The sequence below is a fragment of the Eremomyces bilateralis genome (assembly GCF_010015585.1).
Source record: "Eremomyces bilateralis CBS 781.70 unplaced genomic scaffold P152scaffold_3, whole genome shotgun sequence".
In the NCBI taxonomy this organism is placed as follows: Eukaryota; Fungi; Ascomycota; class Dothideomycetes; order Eremomycetales; family Eremomycetaceae; genus Eremomyces; species Eremomyces bilateralis.
This window is the reverse complement of record NW_022985069.1, coordinates 936,350-953,527: the sequence shown is the minus strand read 5'-3', so window position 1 is coordinate 953,527 and position 17,178 is coordinate 936,350. Positions and strand designations below refer to the sequence as shown.

The window sequence follows — 17,178 nt, the reverse complement described above, 5'->3', positions numbered from 1 at the left end:
AAATGGTACACGTAGTAGATACATGCGCAGAACTACAACCCATCCATACGACTATTGTCTTACGATGTCTGGATTCAAGTTCTCCGCTCCACCCGAGTCTGAATAAAACTACGGAGTAATTAATCGAGGCCACAATAGAAAAATAAGCATATATTTTAGCGCCTTGGCGCCGAATGCTTATAGCCCTGTAGCCCCTTGAAACCGTGCTGCTACACACCTGAAGTTCTCCCCTCGTATTTTTCCTGCTACGCCTCTCTCTAGGTCCAATTGCCAAAATTCTTCTGTGATACAAAGGAACCTCGAACACCCTACTTCTTCCAATACGGAAACATGCTGCCACACGCGTTTCGCAGCAACGTCCCCCGTCTCAAGACGTCACATCCATGTACCAGACCAGTGTGACGGGCGTCATGGATGGGGCTTTATCAACTGCCGCATAGAAGCAGGCCAGGTTTAGGCAATGTGACAGGTCACAAGAGGCTTTACGTGTTCCTAACGTCCCATGTTTCTCGTCATCCTGTCTGTTGCCTTTGTTCAGCGCCAAGTGGTTTAGGTTCAATGTGGTCGATGCAGGGATGCATGCGTGCTTCAAGCTTCCTTGTGCCGTAAATATAATGTCGTGGATCCTCATCTCTGATTTGTATTTTCTAATTTTCATGAATTTGGTTCTGCGTTGACTTATCATCTCCGCTGTTCTTGTCTACATCCCGCATTCCCAACAGCCAGACGCAGCTAGTGGACCTCTCACACAAGTATACGAGCACCACCGTGACACTCGACAACAAATTGGGAACTCCACAAAGACAGTTGGAATACACTATTCTAAAAGAAGTTGTTGAACTCCACACGATTGGCCATTTTCGGGGGATCTCGCGTGGGAAATCTGTCGTGCAACCGGGATCTCAGTATCCGAACGTTCGTCGAGCGCCACAATTGATTGGCACTTACACGACCATCTCCATCAAGCAAATTCCGTTCACTGGACCACCCATTCAAAATGGCCGTGGCGACGGGATATTCAACTCGTCAATATGCATATATTGCGTCGCTCAAGTCGCCGGATTTCTTCTCTCCTGAGAGTGTAATTAGGTCGACCAAACTAACCATGCCTGCAAATCAGAAGGGCCAGGAATGCGGTTGCGAGGACAAGTCTGTGATAGGTGCAGGGAAATACGCACCAGTAACGGATAGACTTCCTTCAGTGCATGACCTGAAATCAGCGAGTGACTTGCCGGTATACGATGCGGAAGGCAAACAATGGAAGTTCCGAGACGTCATGAGTGGCAAAGCGGATAATCAAAACCTCACGGTACAGCGGCACTTGATTCTATTTGTCAGACACTTCTTCTGCGGCGTGAGTACCTTGGTCGTGAAAACGGGTGGTTGAATCTTGCTGACCGTGCTACAGGTATGTCAGGAATACTTGCGCACCTTATCCACCCTTCTCCCGCCTTCCCAACTGCCCCCAGGGACTTCTCTCACTGTGATCGGATGCGGTTCCTCAGCACTACTTCCATTCTACATCCGAACCACCGGACTCCCTTACCCCATATTCACTGATCCCACAGGGAACCTGTACGAGTCGCTTTCTTTCGCCCGAACTCTCGCCATGGGGTCCAAGAAACCAGAGTACATCTCCGTCCCCTTCATGGAAACGGTCTTCCGAAGCGCAGGCCAGATCCTCAGCCAAGTCGGTCGCTTCGGACGCGGTGGAAGCGTATCCGGCGGTGACTGGTCACGAGTAGGAGGAGAGATGCTCATCGAGCGGGCCGAGTCCGAGCCCAGCGCGTTCGTCAATCGAGGAAGGAAGCGGCTTGGATTGGATGACGATGAGTTGGGGTGGAAAGCAATGTATGTCCATCGAATGCAGAAGACCACCGATCACTTGGAGGTGCCGGAGCTACGGTCGTTGCTGAGATTGGAGCCCGGTCGGCCCTTGAGGCCGCAGACTAGGAGTGGGGGAAGCAGCATGCGGAAGACTGAGGGAGGGAATAGAATCGAAGTCAAATCGAGACGCAGGTAAAGGAGAGGAACGACTGTGACAGGAATATGGAGCATAGGCGGCTTCAAAGAAAGAATTTTGGCAGTACGAGGGCGAGGGGTGTGGTTTAGCGAAGGAGCGCCCTGTTATGCTAAGCCTAATGAATATCGGACATGAATCAAACAGATATCGAACCCCTTTATGGACTTTCCAGTGTGATGCACATTGCGTATTCATTGGCCGATTCCGTTCTGAAATGTCTCTGTACCGCGACAGATCCAGATCCTATCACAGGCGTGTTCGTCAAGCTCAAAACGTGCACATGCGCAAGATGACGTGGCTCGCCTCAAGACCGATATCGAGCGGATCGCTTGTTATCGAGCAAGGGACATGACCGGACCTTCGGTCGGCCGGAAATCATTAAACCAAGGTTATCGCAACCGTACAGGATCTCTTCTACGGGTGGTCCACCAGCGGTGGTTCGGACCGGTGCAGGATAGTGGTACCCATTGTCCTTCACCCGCTAGCGCGCCGCTCCGGTACGGGCTGCGATTAGGTGTGAATCGTTGCGACGATGCTGAAAGAAAATATAAAACCATATACGAGCACGAGAGCGTGATGCAATGATCGGAAAGACAATGGTTGAAGTCAGGATAGGAGTATTAACTAAATAACCGCGTGGGTAGTGTAATATCCGGGTGGGTCTCACCAGGATCCTCCTCAAGAATTCCTTGAGAATCGAACGATTGCAGATTCCCAACAAACTCCAACAGATGTTGTCCTTAATACTACGTCTCACGACGTGGCCATTTCATTAATCAATTCCCTATTCCTGTTTTCATTTTGTTGTACAATCATAATCCCAAGATCTAATTCCGGCTGCATAGTCAACCATGGCTCACATCGCCGAAAAACACCACCACGACAGCCCCACCGACAGCACCGAACAATTCGATGTCCCCAACCGGAGCTATCGGGTGATTAACCGCCCGTACGCCGGCCGTCTGGGTGGTAGCCAGAAATTCACCATCAGCGGGACGACTGCGGAAAGGCAAGACCTGTTGCAGAAAGTCCCCGATGCGGCGCCATATCTGAGACTCCGAGAGGCGCTCAATCTGAGACCATTGCGCGATGTCGAGTTGTGGAAGCAGGCGTTGATTGAGGGGTATGCGACGACGTTTTTCGTGTGGGCGACGGCAGTGCCGGGGCTAGTCACGAAGAATATTTTGGATGGAGAGTAAGTGTTGTTTATCTTTTGTTGTACGAGTTGGAATATGAAGCAACTTTATGGTGCACCATATACCTCTTGTGTTTCGCATTGCCCCTGTGGCCTTGGAAAGCATTGGAATATCAAATTTAGAATCACACAATGAGAAGTTAATAACCCCGAATGCAGGGACGATACACCCTTACAAAAGATGACGCTACACATCATTTCCCATGTGACTCTCGCTCTCGTCGTGGCCCTCCTGGTGTACGCGACTGCGCCAATATCCGGTGGCCATATGAATCCGATGGTCACGATTGGGACGTTCCTCAACGGCCTGACCAGTTTACCGCGAGCCATTCTCTACGTGATAGCTCAATTAATAGGATCCACGATAGCGGCTTACCTCATTAAGGGGATGTATGGGAGGGAATTGGATCGCAGTGTGAGTATTATCCCCTTACGAGTCTTGGCTTGCCATTCCGTATCTGGAGCTGACGATGTTACAGCTGTGGGGTGGGTGCTGGGTCGATTCGGACGTCGTCTCGCCGGGTCAAGCATATCTCCTTGAAGCGGTAGCCAGCACGTTCCTAATGTATCTCCTCTATCGTACCGCGTTAGACCCGCATTACAAGCACGATTACGGCTCAGCAACTGGAATTGTTCTTGTAGCGTTATCTTTCACTACCGTTTCATTTTTGTCTTGGTCGATTATCCCTGGAACACATGGAGGAGCATGTAAGTCAAGAACCATCGGCTACGATTCCTTCCAAGCTAATAGGTGAGAGCACTCAACCCTGCTAGGTGCTTTGGTCTTATGGCTGTGAGTGGTAATTGGACATACTACTACGCACAGTGGAGTGGTTCGCTTACAGCAGTTGTCATTGGGGCCATTATGCATCGTCTATTACCTGCTGGTGTACGGGAATAGGAACGGAGGCTGTGGCTAAAGGGCAAACAATGAGGATCGACTCAAGAACATTCCCTATCGCAGCATTCACGACTGATGTAAGATGATGGACACGTATAGACTACCTATAGACACCCCAGAAATATTTCCCTGGACATAAATCTCATAATTTGTTTTCTAATAAACCCTTGCTGTTCATCATCTCATCACAGTCATCAGCTACCCGTTCCCTACCCCTACAATTGAAACGAGCTATCCAGATCAATCTCCCCCGCGCAACTCAACTGCGGCACCTGCGAATAATTCTGCACCAACAACTCCCGCGTATTCCTCAAGATATCCACATAACTCTGCTGCCCATCAAACTCCCTCATAACCTTCAAAAACGCCCAACTCATCGCCCCCGTCGCCGCCCCTGCGATCGACGCATCCGCGGATGTCTGGTCGTCTCGGCACCCTGAGTACAGGATCGCCTGCCGCGCTTCTTCGGGGTAGTCCGAGTTCGCTTCTTCGTCCAGTCCGTCGGCGTTGCCGCTTCCCAATCGGCTGAACGAGCTGAAAAAGGACTTCGCGCCGCCTAAAAGTTCCTGGGCGTCACGTACTTTCTCCCTTGTGAATCCGCCTTGGAGGAGGCCGGCGGCGGAGCTGGCGAGGCGGAGCCCGGTTTTGATGCTGTGTTTGTGGTTAGTTTGGATAATTGAAATATGGGTGGAGTGCTCGTACTTGTCTAGCAGCAGAACATGGCCGGACTCGTCAAGGCGGTAGACATGGGAGAGTTCGAGAACAGAACCGCTATGACAGCAGTCGAAGATAGCGTGAATCTGACTGCTGGGAGGCAAAGGCGTGACAAGAGTCTGATGAAGCGTATCTGAGTCAATTTGGCCATGCTGTTCGAAGTCCACCGGGCAGATGGTGGCGTTGGTTCCCGTGCCATCTACAACGAGGTTAGCAGCCTCCATCTGCGAGACTTGTCGACAAATTACGATCAATTAATTACCTGGATCCGGGATATTACCACCATGCCCCGAATAATGCATGAATAGCGACGCATTCGGAGTATGGATCAGCCATTGGATAGCTCTTTGGATGTTTTGCCCGGTCGGCCATGATGAGCCATGCGGATCGGTACCTTCCTGGTCCATCAAAACCACCATATCATCTTGATGGAATCCATGGTATTCGAGGAACTCGATCATGTTCCTTACATCTTGGTGGCAGCCCTATAGCTATGATGAGTTACTACTTCCTGGGTACATGATGGCAAGACCGGAAGTCGACCACGGTCGCTTGTCCCAGTACCTGACGGTACGAATTGCTTACCCTGAGAGCGTGATTCGTCCCTGTGTAGTTTATACCAATTAAAAGCGCTTTTCGGACCATAGCTCCTCCAATGGACGTCTTGCTTTCTGAATCTTGATGTGCCGAGAAGTACCTAGAAGTGTGGAAATCGAAGGTCGGAAGGTGTTGACGATCGTGGGGTTCAATCTCAGGATCTCCGAAGATCTTTGTTCAGTTCGGGGAAATCGGCGGGAGGAGCCGAAGACGCCCCGCCCTAGCGGCTCAGTTTGCATCAGCTGCTCGCTCGCGTGTTAGGGAAATATAAAGGCTCCAGTTCCCGCTGCTTTGCCTATGTTTCTTCATCCACATTTTCTACCGCCGAGGCGGGAGATATGATGGTGAATACCTCTTAATTTATGGAGTTCTTACAATGGCTACTATCTTGCGCCGTCAGGATGCACAAACTCCTCTCTGTCTATCTTCGTCCACTGAGCCATTTTGCTACGTGTACCTAATACAATTCCCTTTTAATGGTTTATATGGTACATGTCGAGTTCACATGTCTGCTTCAATTCAACAAACACCTTCATATCTCTTTGTCGACCTCAGCTGCTTGTTGTGTTCCCACTCCTCACCCGTTCCTCCTATGGATCCCAGGAGACCTACATACAAAGGTATGTCTGATTGTTACTACTGACTCTTATATGCATCGCATTGGATAAAGAGCCTGGAACACATTTGAGGAATTAGCAAAACAGCATTCAATTCACGCCTCCATTGTAGATTTTCTTGTTACTGCTATTCTAGCAGCAACGTGCGACCAAACACCCAAACACCATGTTCATCTCCGCATAGCCCCCAGCCCTAGCCATCCTAGCAATTTCATATCCTCCTTTCTAACAGCACTTCTCGTTGAGCTGCACCTCCTGGCGCCATTGAGCACCCAGCTCCCAGTTGTCACACAAGGTATCGCACTTCACCCCGGGCCTGACGAAAACGCGGACCTCCTGTCCCACCCATGGGAGTCTCCACTGAGCCAAGGGGTCGTGTCCGACATCATGGAATCCCGCGCGGTAGCCAGCACGGCAAGCGCAGTAGTTGACCTCGGGGATATTAGCTGGCATGTACCACACGCACGAGGTGGAGATGTCACATTTGTTGTTCTTAGGGAGGGGGGAGCAGGTCGCGCGCGGAAAGAGCTTCGGGGAAGGCGAAGACGAGAGCGGAGAGGAGGGGAAGGAGGGCGATGGATAAACGCATGTTGGTTTGGTAAGGCGGTTGACGGCGAAAGAAGATTAATAACCGAGGCTAATAGATATTGAATACTTGGAGGACTGGTTGAATGAGATCTAGCTAGTCCAATTGCTGCTGGTGAGATCTATCTTGACTTTCTGGACGGTAATCCAGTTTTTTATATCTGGAATGGTCCGGGCAGACCATGGGACTGTGCAATTGTCCTGAGTGATCGACATTCATTCCAGACTCCAGTGTATCAATTCCACAGCAACCACACCTCCTCGATTCCTTCGGCATATTAGTGACACCGGTATGAAATTCCCTCGCAGTTTTATTTGTGACCTTATTCGCTATGTCTGTGGACCATCCCGTCGTGGTAGTGATCATCCATCAGAACCTCGCTCATCTACAGAAATAACCTCTCATTAGCTAATACGAAATCAGAAATTCACACCAGTGTATTGAATTCGGATACTTATAATGCTGTATTGTATGTTTCCTTGTATTTCCCTAACGGAGTCAGTAGTCTTTCTGCATCCTATCTCCATGACCAGTAACTCAGCAGGCAAGCAGGTGATATCTTTAGGAACTGTAATGATTGACTTCGCACTCGATATGGTCTTGTTATACGGCGGGGGTAACACAATATCCCCAGATCCGCACATACAGCTTTCGGATTCCCAGGAATGACAATGTTACATCGGAGGTTGATGCAGCTGATTTTGTCGCGGCCCAGATAGCCACAATGTCCCAATCACGTTCTGATGGAGCATCGATGCGAATGCGATGTTATCAATCTTTGAAGAGGAGCACCCTCCACGAGAAGTTGCGACGTAGAGGTCAAGAAGTATTCCAAAGATTGAGGTTGCTTCATCAGTGTCTGTGATGAACTAAACAACAATAATTAAAATAATATCTAAACTCCCACTATTAGCATTGAAGAATTTTTGATTTTCTGAACCGGATTCGAATGACATACCAAAATTAGTAGAAGATGATAACTATTAGTAACTAACTCACAAACCAACAACCACCTCCCTTTCTCTCTTGGTCTCGATCCTGCCCAACTTGGACTTTGACGGCCTGGATCCACCCCACTCAGCAGGACATCATCGCTCAAGGCAGCTGCTTCTGAGCATCCAGCATCGGGCGGTTGATGATCACACGTTCTGCAACGGTTAGATTATGAAGCATGCACAATGCATCAATGGACCAAGGTCCTTCGAAAACCCCTCATATTTAGAGGTGCTATTTCTAGGTACTCGCGTTTGTCGCTGAGTTCACCCGAAGCACATACATAAAAAAAATCCCATGATGCCGTTGTCAGACCACTCCTTCGTATCAATGCTCCTGATCCCCCTGTAGAACTTCGTGATACTCCGCTTCCAATGTCACCCACCCAAAACAAAGAAAGCTCCTCATATATGGGCACTCTGCCCGGGATTACTCCATTCGCCATCCCACTGCCCAGGGACATCCATATCCGCCGCCCTGTCAAGCTCAAAAGGCGATAATCTCGACTCAGTTCCCTTCTTCCCAGAATCGCCTGATTTCATCCAATCATCAACTTTCTTCCCTGCGGCAGGTTTCCTCCCACCGACTCCTTTGATTCCACCACCCGAATCCTTCCCAGCGTCCGCTTTCGCTTCAGCAACTACAGCACTGCTTGGCTGAGTCACCATAATCGCCGCCTCTTCGGCCCTGGATAAACCTTCGTAGAAAGTCCGGACCCGCTCGTGAGCCATGACCTTGGCTGGATCGAACTGCAATACCTGCAAGCCTGCCATCGATGTCGCACGACTCAGAGCCACGTAGGCCTGGCCCTTTTCAAAGGTGTTCTTGAGGACGACCTTGACGCGTTCAAGGGTTTGGCCCTGGGCCTTGTGGATGGAGAGAGCCCACGCAAGGATGAGTGGGACCTGCTGTCGGGATGCTTGGACTTCGCCGTTTGGCTGCTCGATCTTCCATGATTCGCGGATACAGAGCAAGTCTCGGTGGGTTCCGTCGGTGCATCGGAATCTGACCAGGGGGAACCGTTCGAAATTCGCGACGATCGGATCATGCTTGAAGTTGCGTGTCGCTCGAAGCAGCACGTCCTCTCCAGGGATCTCTTCTTTCCCTTCGTACCCATTCTCAGTGTAGTATGTCCACATCTGTTGGGTCATGAAGCCTCGCACTTTTCCAATGGAACCATTCACCAAGGTCTCGTCGATGTTCTTGATTAGCATGACCTGGGCACCTTCTTTGAGGACAAGTCGACTACGAGCCATGCAATTGTCGAGGAGCTTGTCCCGCCACTCCTTTTCCTGGATTGACCCTCCATCACGCGATTCAAAGATTTTGGGTTCACCTGGAAGCTCCTTCATCCGCTGCTGGTTCGCGAATTCGACCTCTTGTCGGGTCGGGAATAGTTCCGTTGGTTTGATTTCGTCATTGAAATCCAGAGGGCGGTCGAGTTTGGCGAATTGCGCAATGGTTGCCGGCGTCATTCGGCCCTCTCGCATTTCGTTGAGCATGTTCGCAAAGGCAGGGTCCTTCTGGCGGAATACGTGGTGCAGCCCAATTGTATGCTGAATAACAGTGTTCCATGTCCCAGCATCGAAGGCGAACTTGGCCTGGCGACCGCGTTCAGGGACGGGTGGCAGCTGGAAGAAATCGCCTGTAACAACAAGCTGGATGCCACCGAAGGGTTTCCCGCTTCTTCGCACATTGCGTGCTATCTCCTCGAGCTTGTCAAAGAGCTCAGCGTCGAGCATGGAGACTTCATCGATAATCAGAATTTTAGCCCGCATCCACCGTTGCTTGCACTTCTGGTTCTTCTTGACCTTCTTCACAAGCTCTTGCGTAGTGCCCTTGGCAATGCCAACACCCGCGAAACTGTGGAGTGTGCAACCGCCGATGTTACAGGCCGCGAGACCCGTTGATGCCGTCACCGCGATTCGGTCCAACTCCTTGCTGTGTTTTTGCCGGAGCTTCTTGATCATTTCGCGCAGGAGGACAGATTTCCCAGTTCCTATAATATGGTTAATATATCTTACGGGTATCATGAAGAAATTCAAACAAACCTGCAGATCCAGTGAAGAAGACACTTTTCCCTTTGTTGATAACAAGGTCCAACACATGCTCCTGCTCATCACTCAAAACAACAACATTCTTCCACTGGATTGGTCTAGTCCCACGATCGGTGTTCTGCTTGTCGAGGTGTGACTTGTTGGCATCAAGGAGATGTAAAGTCTTATTGAGAGTCCGAAGATTCCTTTGCTGCTCCTTTATTGCGCTCGCAGACGTGTTCCATGGCTGCTTGTTGGACGCTGCGGGTGTGGTGGCATTGCCGACGACGGGATACGAAACTCCCCCTGATGTTTCATTAGTGAGCTTCCCCTCAGCCGATGCCCTCTGCTGCCAACCTGGCAACTTTCTCCGCTTGGCCGGGGCCGGGTTGTTGTCGACCTGGGCCATTGGTGCCGGGAGTTGGACTGTATTTGCTTCGGTGGTGTGGTGAGAGGATGAGTTATGTGCAACTGTCTGTGCTGATCGGACGGCGGGCGGAGGGAGGAAGTGTTCAGCAGGGGAGGAGGCCCAGTCATAGAACTGCTCGGGCGAGGATTGTGGGACCCGAGAGGCATCCGTGGCGCTGGTCGTCTGGTGAGGGTGGTGAGGAGACAGGGGAAGTGTTTGTGGCGACGCAAACTTGTCAAGGTCCGGCTTCCGGAAACTCGTGGGGTTTGGTGCTCCAACCGGCCTGAGATCATCGAAATCGATATCAAGGTCATCGTACTCATCATATGAGGTACCGCGAGTGTCGGTGTTTTGGGCTGTTGTCGAGACGCTCGAGACAGTCGAGACGCTTCGCTTGGACGAGGCACTCGTTGGCCTGGAGTCGTCAAAACCGTTCGATGCAGAAAGCGTCTTTGCCAATCCACCAGATGTCCGCTTGACCGCCGTGTTTGTAGCATTGATTGAAGTTGCGGTTTGCCAGGTCCGGCCATTCGATGATTGTACTACCGTTGGCGGCTGGAATGCTTTAGTGATGGCGTTTTTCGTCACCGTGATTGACTTCACAATGTTCCCTGAAGCAGGGTGGAGTGGACGTGGCTTCTCCAGGCACTCTGGCAGGGGCTTCTGCGCTGGCGGTGGGAAGTTCTTCTTGAAATACTCCTTCTCAGAGATGGGAGACAGTTTTGCTTGCTCTTTTCCTTGTGGAGGCGTGGACCTTGGCCCACCACCACCATGAGAGTCGAGTGCTTTCTTGAGCATTGTTGGAGAGGAGTATGAACGTAATGAGAGTCTCTGGGTGTTCTTGAGTGATTGAGATAGAGGAGAGGGCGGAGAAGTCGGAATCCCAATCACCACACGTCCTGCACGGATACGAACAAGCATACAGACGAGGAAGACGAGAGAAAGAAGAATAAGTTCGAGGGAGGAGAGCATTTATAAGGAAGTAAACATCATCACGAGTGATGGCGGGGAGGGCAAATGTTAATTCACTTCATTAGATCAACCTCTGATGATTGACAGATGGCGGGGATCGTGACGGCGGAGTTTCGTGATGGTAATGCACCCCGGGCGTAGTTGTCGCTTGGACCTAAGTGATGGTCGCAGGCTCATGTGAATTCGCGTCGTTAATGTCTGGATGCGTGATCGTGATGGTTACATATCGTTGAAGACTTCGGCGCGTTGAACGTGAAAGGAGACGCGACTGCACGTGATCAACACCCCACGCGAAAAGCTTCTAATGATCTACAGTAATCCCGCTTCACCACATTGAATGCTGGCCACCATCAGTATATTGAAAATTGATCAATTGGTATATAGATATAGGGAGTTTTACAGTTTTGGATGTCCAGCCAGAAGCAGTTTGATATCTTTGAACATTTTGTCTATTGCTTGCCGCTATGGCAGGTCATGAAGCAAACCCGAGCCACTCCCCTTGGATTGATGCAGACATTACTCTACAGACACAGTGAATATTGATGGCTGTTGACACGGTGAGTGTTGATGCTCGTTCCTAGAGTGAATATCATTGATGGCCATCTCAATCTGACACCATTCCATTGCTGAATTTCACATTGGCCAGCTCCAGACAGCCTGGCATGAAATTTGATCATCCGCCACGTCAACAGCCCCCCAAACACACCCTCTTCGATAGTATATTGGATGGAACGGTTCCATACCGTAGGAACCCGAGTCCACAACGCTTTCCATCGCTTTGTCCCATTGCAATAGCTACCATGTAGCAGGTCCCAACTAACGCCTCATAAGATAACCTTCCCATCATCCCGCCGCGCCCCCTCCTGAAGCACCTTCTCTCGCCGGTTCTCTCGTACCTTCTCTCGCGTGTTCTCTCGGAGCAGTAGCAGCCCCTCCATCCAGATACCCTGCCCCCTCCGCATCCTCGTACTCCTGTATAAGGTCCTGCACCACCGCCCGCGCCTCATCGAACTCGCCCAGCCCGTCGGAGAAGGGCGCTTCTTTCTTGTACTGTTCCAAGAATGCGTTGCGTTTGCGGAGTTGAGAGTATTGAAAAAGGATCCGCTTAAACAACGTCGCGATGCCGGTGTGGTTCGCTAACATCAAGCCCGAGACGCGATGTGTGGATTGGATGTACGGAGACTTGCGGGTGAGGGCAACCTGGATGCTGGCAGGGCCCCAAGGGATAAACGTCGCGAGTCGCCGTTCGCGGATGCGCAGTAGTGATTTATGTACCTAGCCCTGGATCAGTAGGTGCATCGCGACAACATGAAGGAGATACGCACATCGGTAGGATCGGCTTCTCCTTGAATGATGTTAAGGATCGAGATATAGCAGCTCTTTTTGCCTGGGTTGGTCGAGACCATGCGGTTCTTTGGCTGCAGAAGTCGTCGCATGACGTCTAGCACCGTCGTCTTCCGAACCGTCTTCGCCTGCTCGACGTTATCGCCAGTAAATGGGGTATATGAGGTCATAAGGAAATGGAGGCGGGGTGTTGGGATAAGAGATGCGACGATTCCGACGAGGTCGTTGTGCATGTACCCTGGGTAACGAAGCGGCGTTGTGCTGGCAGACATGACTGTTGAAACCAGTTGATTGGTCTGTTGGAATGATGGCTCTTGCACATGTAATCGGTCCGCTGCTATACGGGATAGAGCACCGTTGTCCAACACGACCTGAGGAGCGTTAGAACCCCTAGAGTAGGCTCTTTGTGCCCACACTTACCACCGAATCCGCATTCTGCGTAAGTCGCCGCAAGGACAGCAGGCTATTATACGGCTGCACCACCACATCTCCCGAGTTCTGCGTATCCGGAAACACCGAGTATGTCTGTATTAACTTCTTCGGGAACCGATCATTCAGCCTCTCGAGGAGGTAACTCCCCATGCCCGAACCCGTCCCTCCAGCTATTGAATGCAGGAGCATGAACCCTTCGAGTGAATCGCTACCGTCCGCTTCTCGGTCGATCATATCCATGACTTCTTCGTAGACGGATTCGCCCATTGAGTACCCGGCTGCCCAGATGTTGCCTGCGCCAGTGCCATCTTTGTGGACGTAGAAGTTCTCGGGGTTGTAGATGTTTCGGTATGCGCCGGTTTGGATGCTGTTGATGACCTATGGAGAGGGTCAGCTATGTTCCCTGGTATGAACGTCGAAGTGGTCATACGCGAGGTTCAAGATCTAGGAGGATTGCTCGAGGGATGTATCTGGTGTCGTCTGACTGTCCGCTATTAGTCGTTGATCTGGATCGATGAGCCCGTACCAACCTGGTAGAAGAACACGTCCTTGCGGTCTCCTCCTTCTGTCGCGAAGTCCTCGAGGTTCCCATCTTGACTAATCCCATGTTCCTGGCATAATTGCTGCCAGAACTGGCTTCCCACTGCGTTTTATCCCATTAGCGGAATCCGTCGTGGTTGGTACGTGGGGGTATACCGCTATTTCCACATTGACCCGCTTGTATCGTGATGATTTCGCTATAGCACACTTAGCAGGGCAAACAGATCCTCATTCGCAGCAAGACCTTACCGAGGCATAGTGAAGGTACACTTGACGAAGTTTTGGGTCGTGATGAAGATGGTGGAGATTATTAGAACGCGGGGTTGTATTGACGCGTGCGAATACGCGACTAGGGTGCCAAGAGTTGGTGATACCATTCATTCATGTTTTTCAGGGTCCTGATGGTGCAGTTTCGTCTTCTTCATAATTCAGGAAATTTGTACCACTGTTCACAAGACTCCCTTGACTTTGAGCCTCTTTCGCTCCTCGATTGACGCCGACCCTTGCTTCATACAATGCAATTACCGTTTCGGAAAGTACACAGACTTGTAGGGTAACTTTCCTCCCTGACCACTCATCCATTTGACCCCAACGGTTACACACATGGCCTTTAGAAACCATGATCACCTCAAGAATCATAAGTTGTCTACACGATCATCGTTCTATTGTCTGAGTCTTCATCGGTCCACCTTGTGTTTGGACTTCTGATTTAAATCCTTCCGATACTTCCACCGGAACAAAAACCCAAACAGGAATGCAATCACATTCACCTTGAGAATATCGTACCAAACCATAAAAGAAAATCCCCCCATCCTCGGGTTTCGCGACCAGCCATCGCAGACATCCAAGAACAGCTTCGGATCATCCGTGATGACCGCATCCAACTCACGTGAAATGCTCCACCGCATCATCTCCTCGTTGTTGACCGTCCAATCAAACACGGGTCGATTCAACCGCCGGGATTTTTGAAGGAACGCTTTTCCTCGAGGTCCCAGGAGGATCTGGTGCATCATATTGAACGACACGTTCGGGACGGAAAAGAACTGCTGAGCATAGACGGTGGAGAATCCGATGTGGGTGATGGGAAATCCGGAGAGATACTCGTTGCACAGGGGCACGTAATGGGCCTGTTACACTCTCAGCCGAGGTTCTCCGAAGTGCCGCAATTTGATACTAACAGTCCAGCATCCCAGGACAATCCGCTCGTTCCATGTTCGACCTGACCGTGTTTCCACTTCGGCTATTGTCTCAGCAATCAGTCGCATAATGTCGTCACCCTTATTATCGAGCTGGACCTAGTTTAGTATGCAGAGTCGACGACGTCCAGTTGCGCACTCACTTTGATGTCCAAGAGCACCCAAATATCGTCCAGTTCCGGTTGAGCAAGGTACCTCAACAGATCCAACAACCTAGGCATCGGCGAGTGCGGCTCCCTCACCGTCCGTAGCGTGCTCAGCTCTTCCCAAGTGCAGTCTACCACCTTCTCTTCTCTGCCGAAACATCTCTTGAGATTCGCATCCTAGTCGCAATCAGTCCAACTTCCGCATTTCGGAGTCTTTGGACTTACGTGCGTAAGTACAACTACACCATCTTTCGACAAGTGGACGTCTGTCTCAATCGCATGTGCGCCGACCTTGACGGCACCTTCGAAGGCGCCCATAGTGTTCTCCGGATACTTTGCTTTGTATCCCCGATGGGCGACTGCTTGTGGTAACCGCTCCCCGCCTTTCAGCTTCCGGGCTTTTGTAAAGTTCGCTATCTAGGTCAACAATTGATTCGGCCTGAGTGCGGGTTGCAGAATATGCTGTACCGGTAAATATAGCGTCCACTTCTGGTATAGAGGATCTTGCCGATATTCCAGGCCCCAGATCATGAAAGACAGGCGTCACCATCCGCTCTATTAGCGGAGTCTCCGCTGTGATATCCAAATCCGCCATTTGCTGCTTTGTGACCTTGGAATATAAATTGTAGCACGCCAGATAACCGTTAAGTCCTGCGAGATAGATGGGAAGAGCTGATTACTACCGAAATGTTGTCCGAAATGACTTCGGAATGTAAAAGAACAGTCCCGACAGAAAACAAACCAAAGAAGATAATGTCATTGCACAGCAGTCAGAGCGGAGGGCCGGCATCCTAAAATATCAAAGGCGACAGCCGATTTCAACTTAAAAGAGCTCAAGGAGGGCAGGATGAGTGTTTGACCATGCCGAAGAAGGCAACCCCCTTCGCTAAATGCGTCGATGTGAATGGTGCCACCTGTAGTTGAGATAAATCGAGGAGGCCTAAGATGGGGCTATCACGATCTCCAAGGTTTGGGAATCCTGGTACGCTAAATTAAGCTTGCTTTTAGCATCGGAGCTCTAATCCTCCGAGGCAGCTAACCTGTCACTATTCCGTGACCCATCAACTAAGAATATCTGGATTTCATTTGACTTTCTCAATAACAATATATCGCCGACGCCTCTACCAATTCGAAGCGCATTTCTCCGTCTTCTATCGACGACCTAACGCGGAAATCAAATCATGGGAGCGTCTGGGCCAAGACTTTTTGATCGACCGCCAACCGGGCGCCTGACACGCTAGCAAAGCTTGGAGCATGAGACGAGACTTGTTATTAGCTGTTGGGGTTTCCGGTGACACTACGGGATGATTAGGCCATCCCGCGCTTTGAGGTGGGGAGAGAATCGTCCGATACGAGGACTGGTGGCGTCTCATGGGATGGTCTAGCACTGAGCCTTTGCAGGATCAGGAAGAATGTTGCAGATACGCGCGCTCGCATTATTTTCCGAGTTGGACGGAGGCTTCTAGTCAAGATAGTGGAGAATGTTGGGGCATTCATGCTACAAGGGGAGCGTGAATACTATGTGTGGTAGTGGTCTCGTCAGTCCGTGGAGCCATGTAAGATGCCCCAAGCAAGAGCTGTGCAACGCATGCATTATCCCTTCAGTGTCCGGTCTACATGATTGACTATCTGGAGGTCAAATCGCTCTCTCCGAGGAGCTTGATAAACGAAAATTTCAGAGTTCAGCATGTAGGGGTTGGCGAGAATCGGAAGCAGCACGTGTACTAATGTGATGCCGCCAGTGGCGATTGGTATTGGGTGGAGGTGCATGAAGATCACTTGCGATTGGAGCATCTCGGCTTCCATATCCCATGGCGCTCCCTAAGACGAGCAGAAAATGGCTCGACAGGTCACAAACGACGACCATTGATGGTGTACCTGTGCCGACCTTTTGCTGAGCCATCAAAGGCCTCATTGCACTTGATTGGTGATATACCTACGCCACTCTCATTCTTGAGTGTGCAAATAAACCAGGCAAAGGCATTTACAAGCCTGTACCTGACCTAACATCTTTATGCCGGCACGGCCGGGTACATTGTGCCATTCCTTTCACATGAGCAGAGTGGCTCAACAATACGAGAAAACCGAACAAAGACGAGATCGGAGAACTGCATCAGGAACAGGAAACTCGATCACATCTCCACGTGTGAACATGTCCAGCGCCATTGTCTTGCGCCGCGGGATTGTGACCCTCCGATCCCTAGGATTGGGTTTCGACATATCTTTAGAAGCGACCTTGTCAGGACTCGAGAGGGAATAATCTAAAAATCAAGACCCTTTGATACCGGGCACCCAATACCGGCTCGCGATACAACTACGAGTTATGACGACCATATTGCATTAGAAGAAGGTGTAAGAGTGGCTATGATTTATCTCTGTCCCGTAAATAGGAGAGACGGACGTTAAATATCTATCTCCCCAGTGCTCTACTTTCTCCTTTCCGCAACCCCCCTTTACACGCCAACTACGAGCTAACC

The 17,178-nt window shown here is 50.6% G+C and overlaps 5 protein-coding genes across 5 annotated transcripts; 2 read left to right on the top strand and 3 right to left on the bottom strand.

Moving 5' to 3' along the window:
- Positions 1 to 1,274: 1,274 nt before the first annotated feature.
- On the top strand, positions 1,275 to 2,125 carry P152DRAFT_455352 (uncharacterized protein; the record flags this gene model as incomplete). The annotated part of the gene is made up of 2 exons (XM_033678771.1): positions 1,275 to 1,344; positions 1,399 to 2,125. Coding segments are annotated over 2 exons (695 nt in total), but the record flags the coding sequence as incomplete, so codon positions are not given.
- A 309-nt stretch (positions 2,126 to 2,434) lies between these two features.
- P152DRAFT_479536 (aquaporin-like protein) lies at positions 2,435 to 4,015 on the top strand (the record flags this gene model as incomplete). The annotated part of the gene is made up of 4 exons (XM_033681722.1): positions 2,435 to 3,218; positions 3,378 to 3,633; positions 3,698 to 3,926; positions 3,993 to 4,015. Exons 1-4 carry the CDS (start codon positions 2,875 to 2,877, stop codon positions 4,013 to 4,015), a joined length of 852 nt encoding a protein of 283 aa, XP_033537263.1. The 5' UTR covers positions 2,435 to 2,874.
- P152DRAFT_429811 (peptidase C14) lies at positions 3,977 to 5,570 on the bottom strand. Its single transcript, XM_033677373.1, has 4 exons — positions 5,419 to 5,570; positions 5,096 to 5,318; positions 4,822 to 5,032; positions 3,977 to 4,770 (listed from the first exon to the last, which is right to left on the bottom strand). Exons 1-4 carry the CDS (start codon positions 5,476 to 5,478, stop codon positions 4,335 to 4,337), a joined length of 930 nt encoding a protein of 309 aa, XP_033537262.1. The 5' UTR covers positions 5,479 to 5,570; the 3' UTR covers positions 3,977 to 4,334.
- A 163-nt stretch (positions 5,571 to 5,733) lies between these two features.
- On the bottom strand, positions 5,734 to 6,943 carry P152DRAFT_455348 (uncharacterized protein). The gene is made up of 2 exons (XM_033678770.1): positions 6,294 to 6,943; positions 5,734 to 6,050 (listed from the first exon to the last, which is right to left on the bottom strand). Exons 1-2 carry the CDS (start codon positions 6,498 to 6,500, stop codon positions 6,039 to 6,041), a joined length of 219 nt encoding a protein of 72 aa, XP_033537261.1. The 5' UTR covers positions 6,501 to 6,943; the 3' UTR covers positions 5,734 to 6,038.
- Positions 6,944 to 11,492: 4,549 nt separating this feature from the next.
- P152DRAFT_479533 (tubulin-domain-containing protein) lies at positions 11,493 to 15,484 on the bottom strand. Its single transcript, XM_033681721.1, has 10 exons — positions 15,170 to 15,484; positions 14,927 to 15,114; positions 14,699 to 14,878; positions 14,538 to 14,648; positions 14,249 to 14,486; positions 13,350 to 13,462; positions 13,250 to 13,303; positions 12,808 to 13,197; positions 12,369 to 12,758; positions 11,493 to 12,318 (listed from the first exon to the last, which is right to left on the bottom strand). The coding sequence occupies exons 1-10, from the start codon at positions 15,294 to 15,296 to the stop codon at positions 11,887 to 11,889; spliced, it is 2,223 nt and encodes a 740-aa protein (XP_033537260.1). The 5' UTR covers positions 15,297 to 15,484; the 3' UTR covers positions 11,493 to 11,886.
- Between the last annotated feature and the right edge of the window lie 1,694 nt (positions 15,485 to 17,178).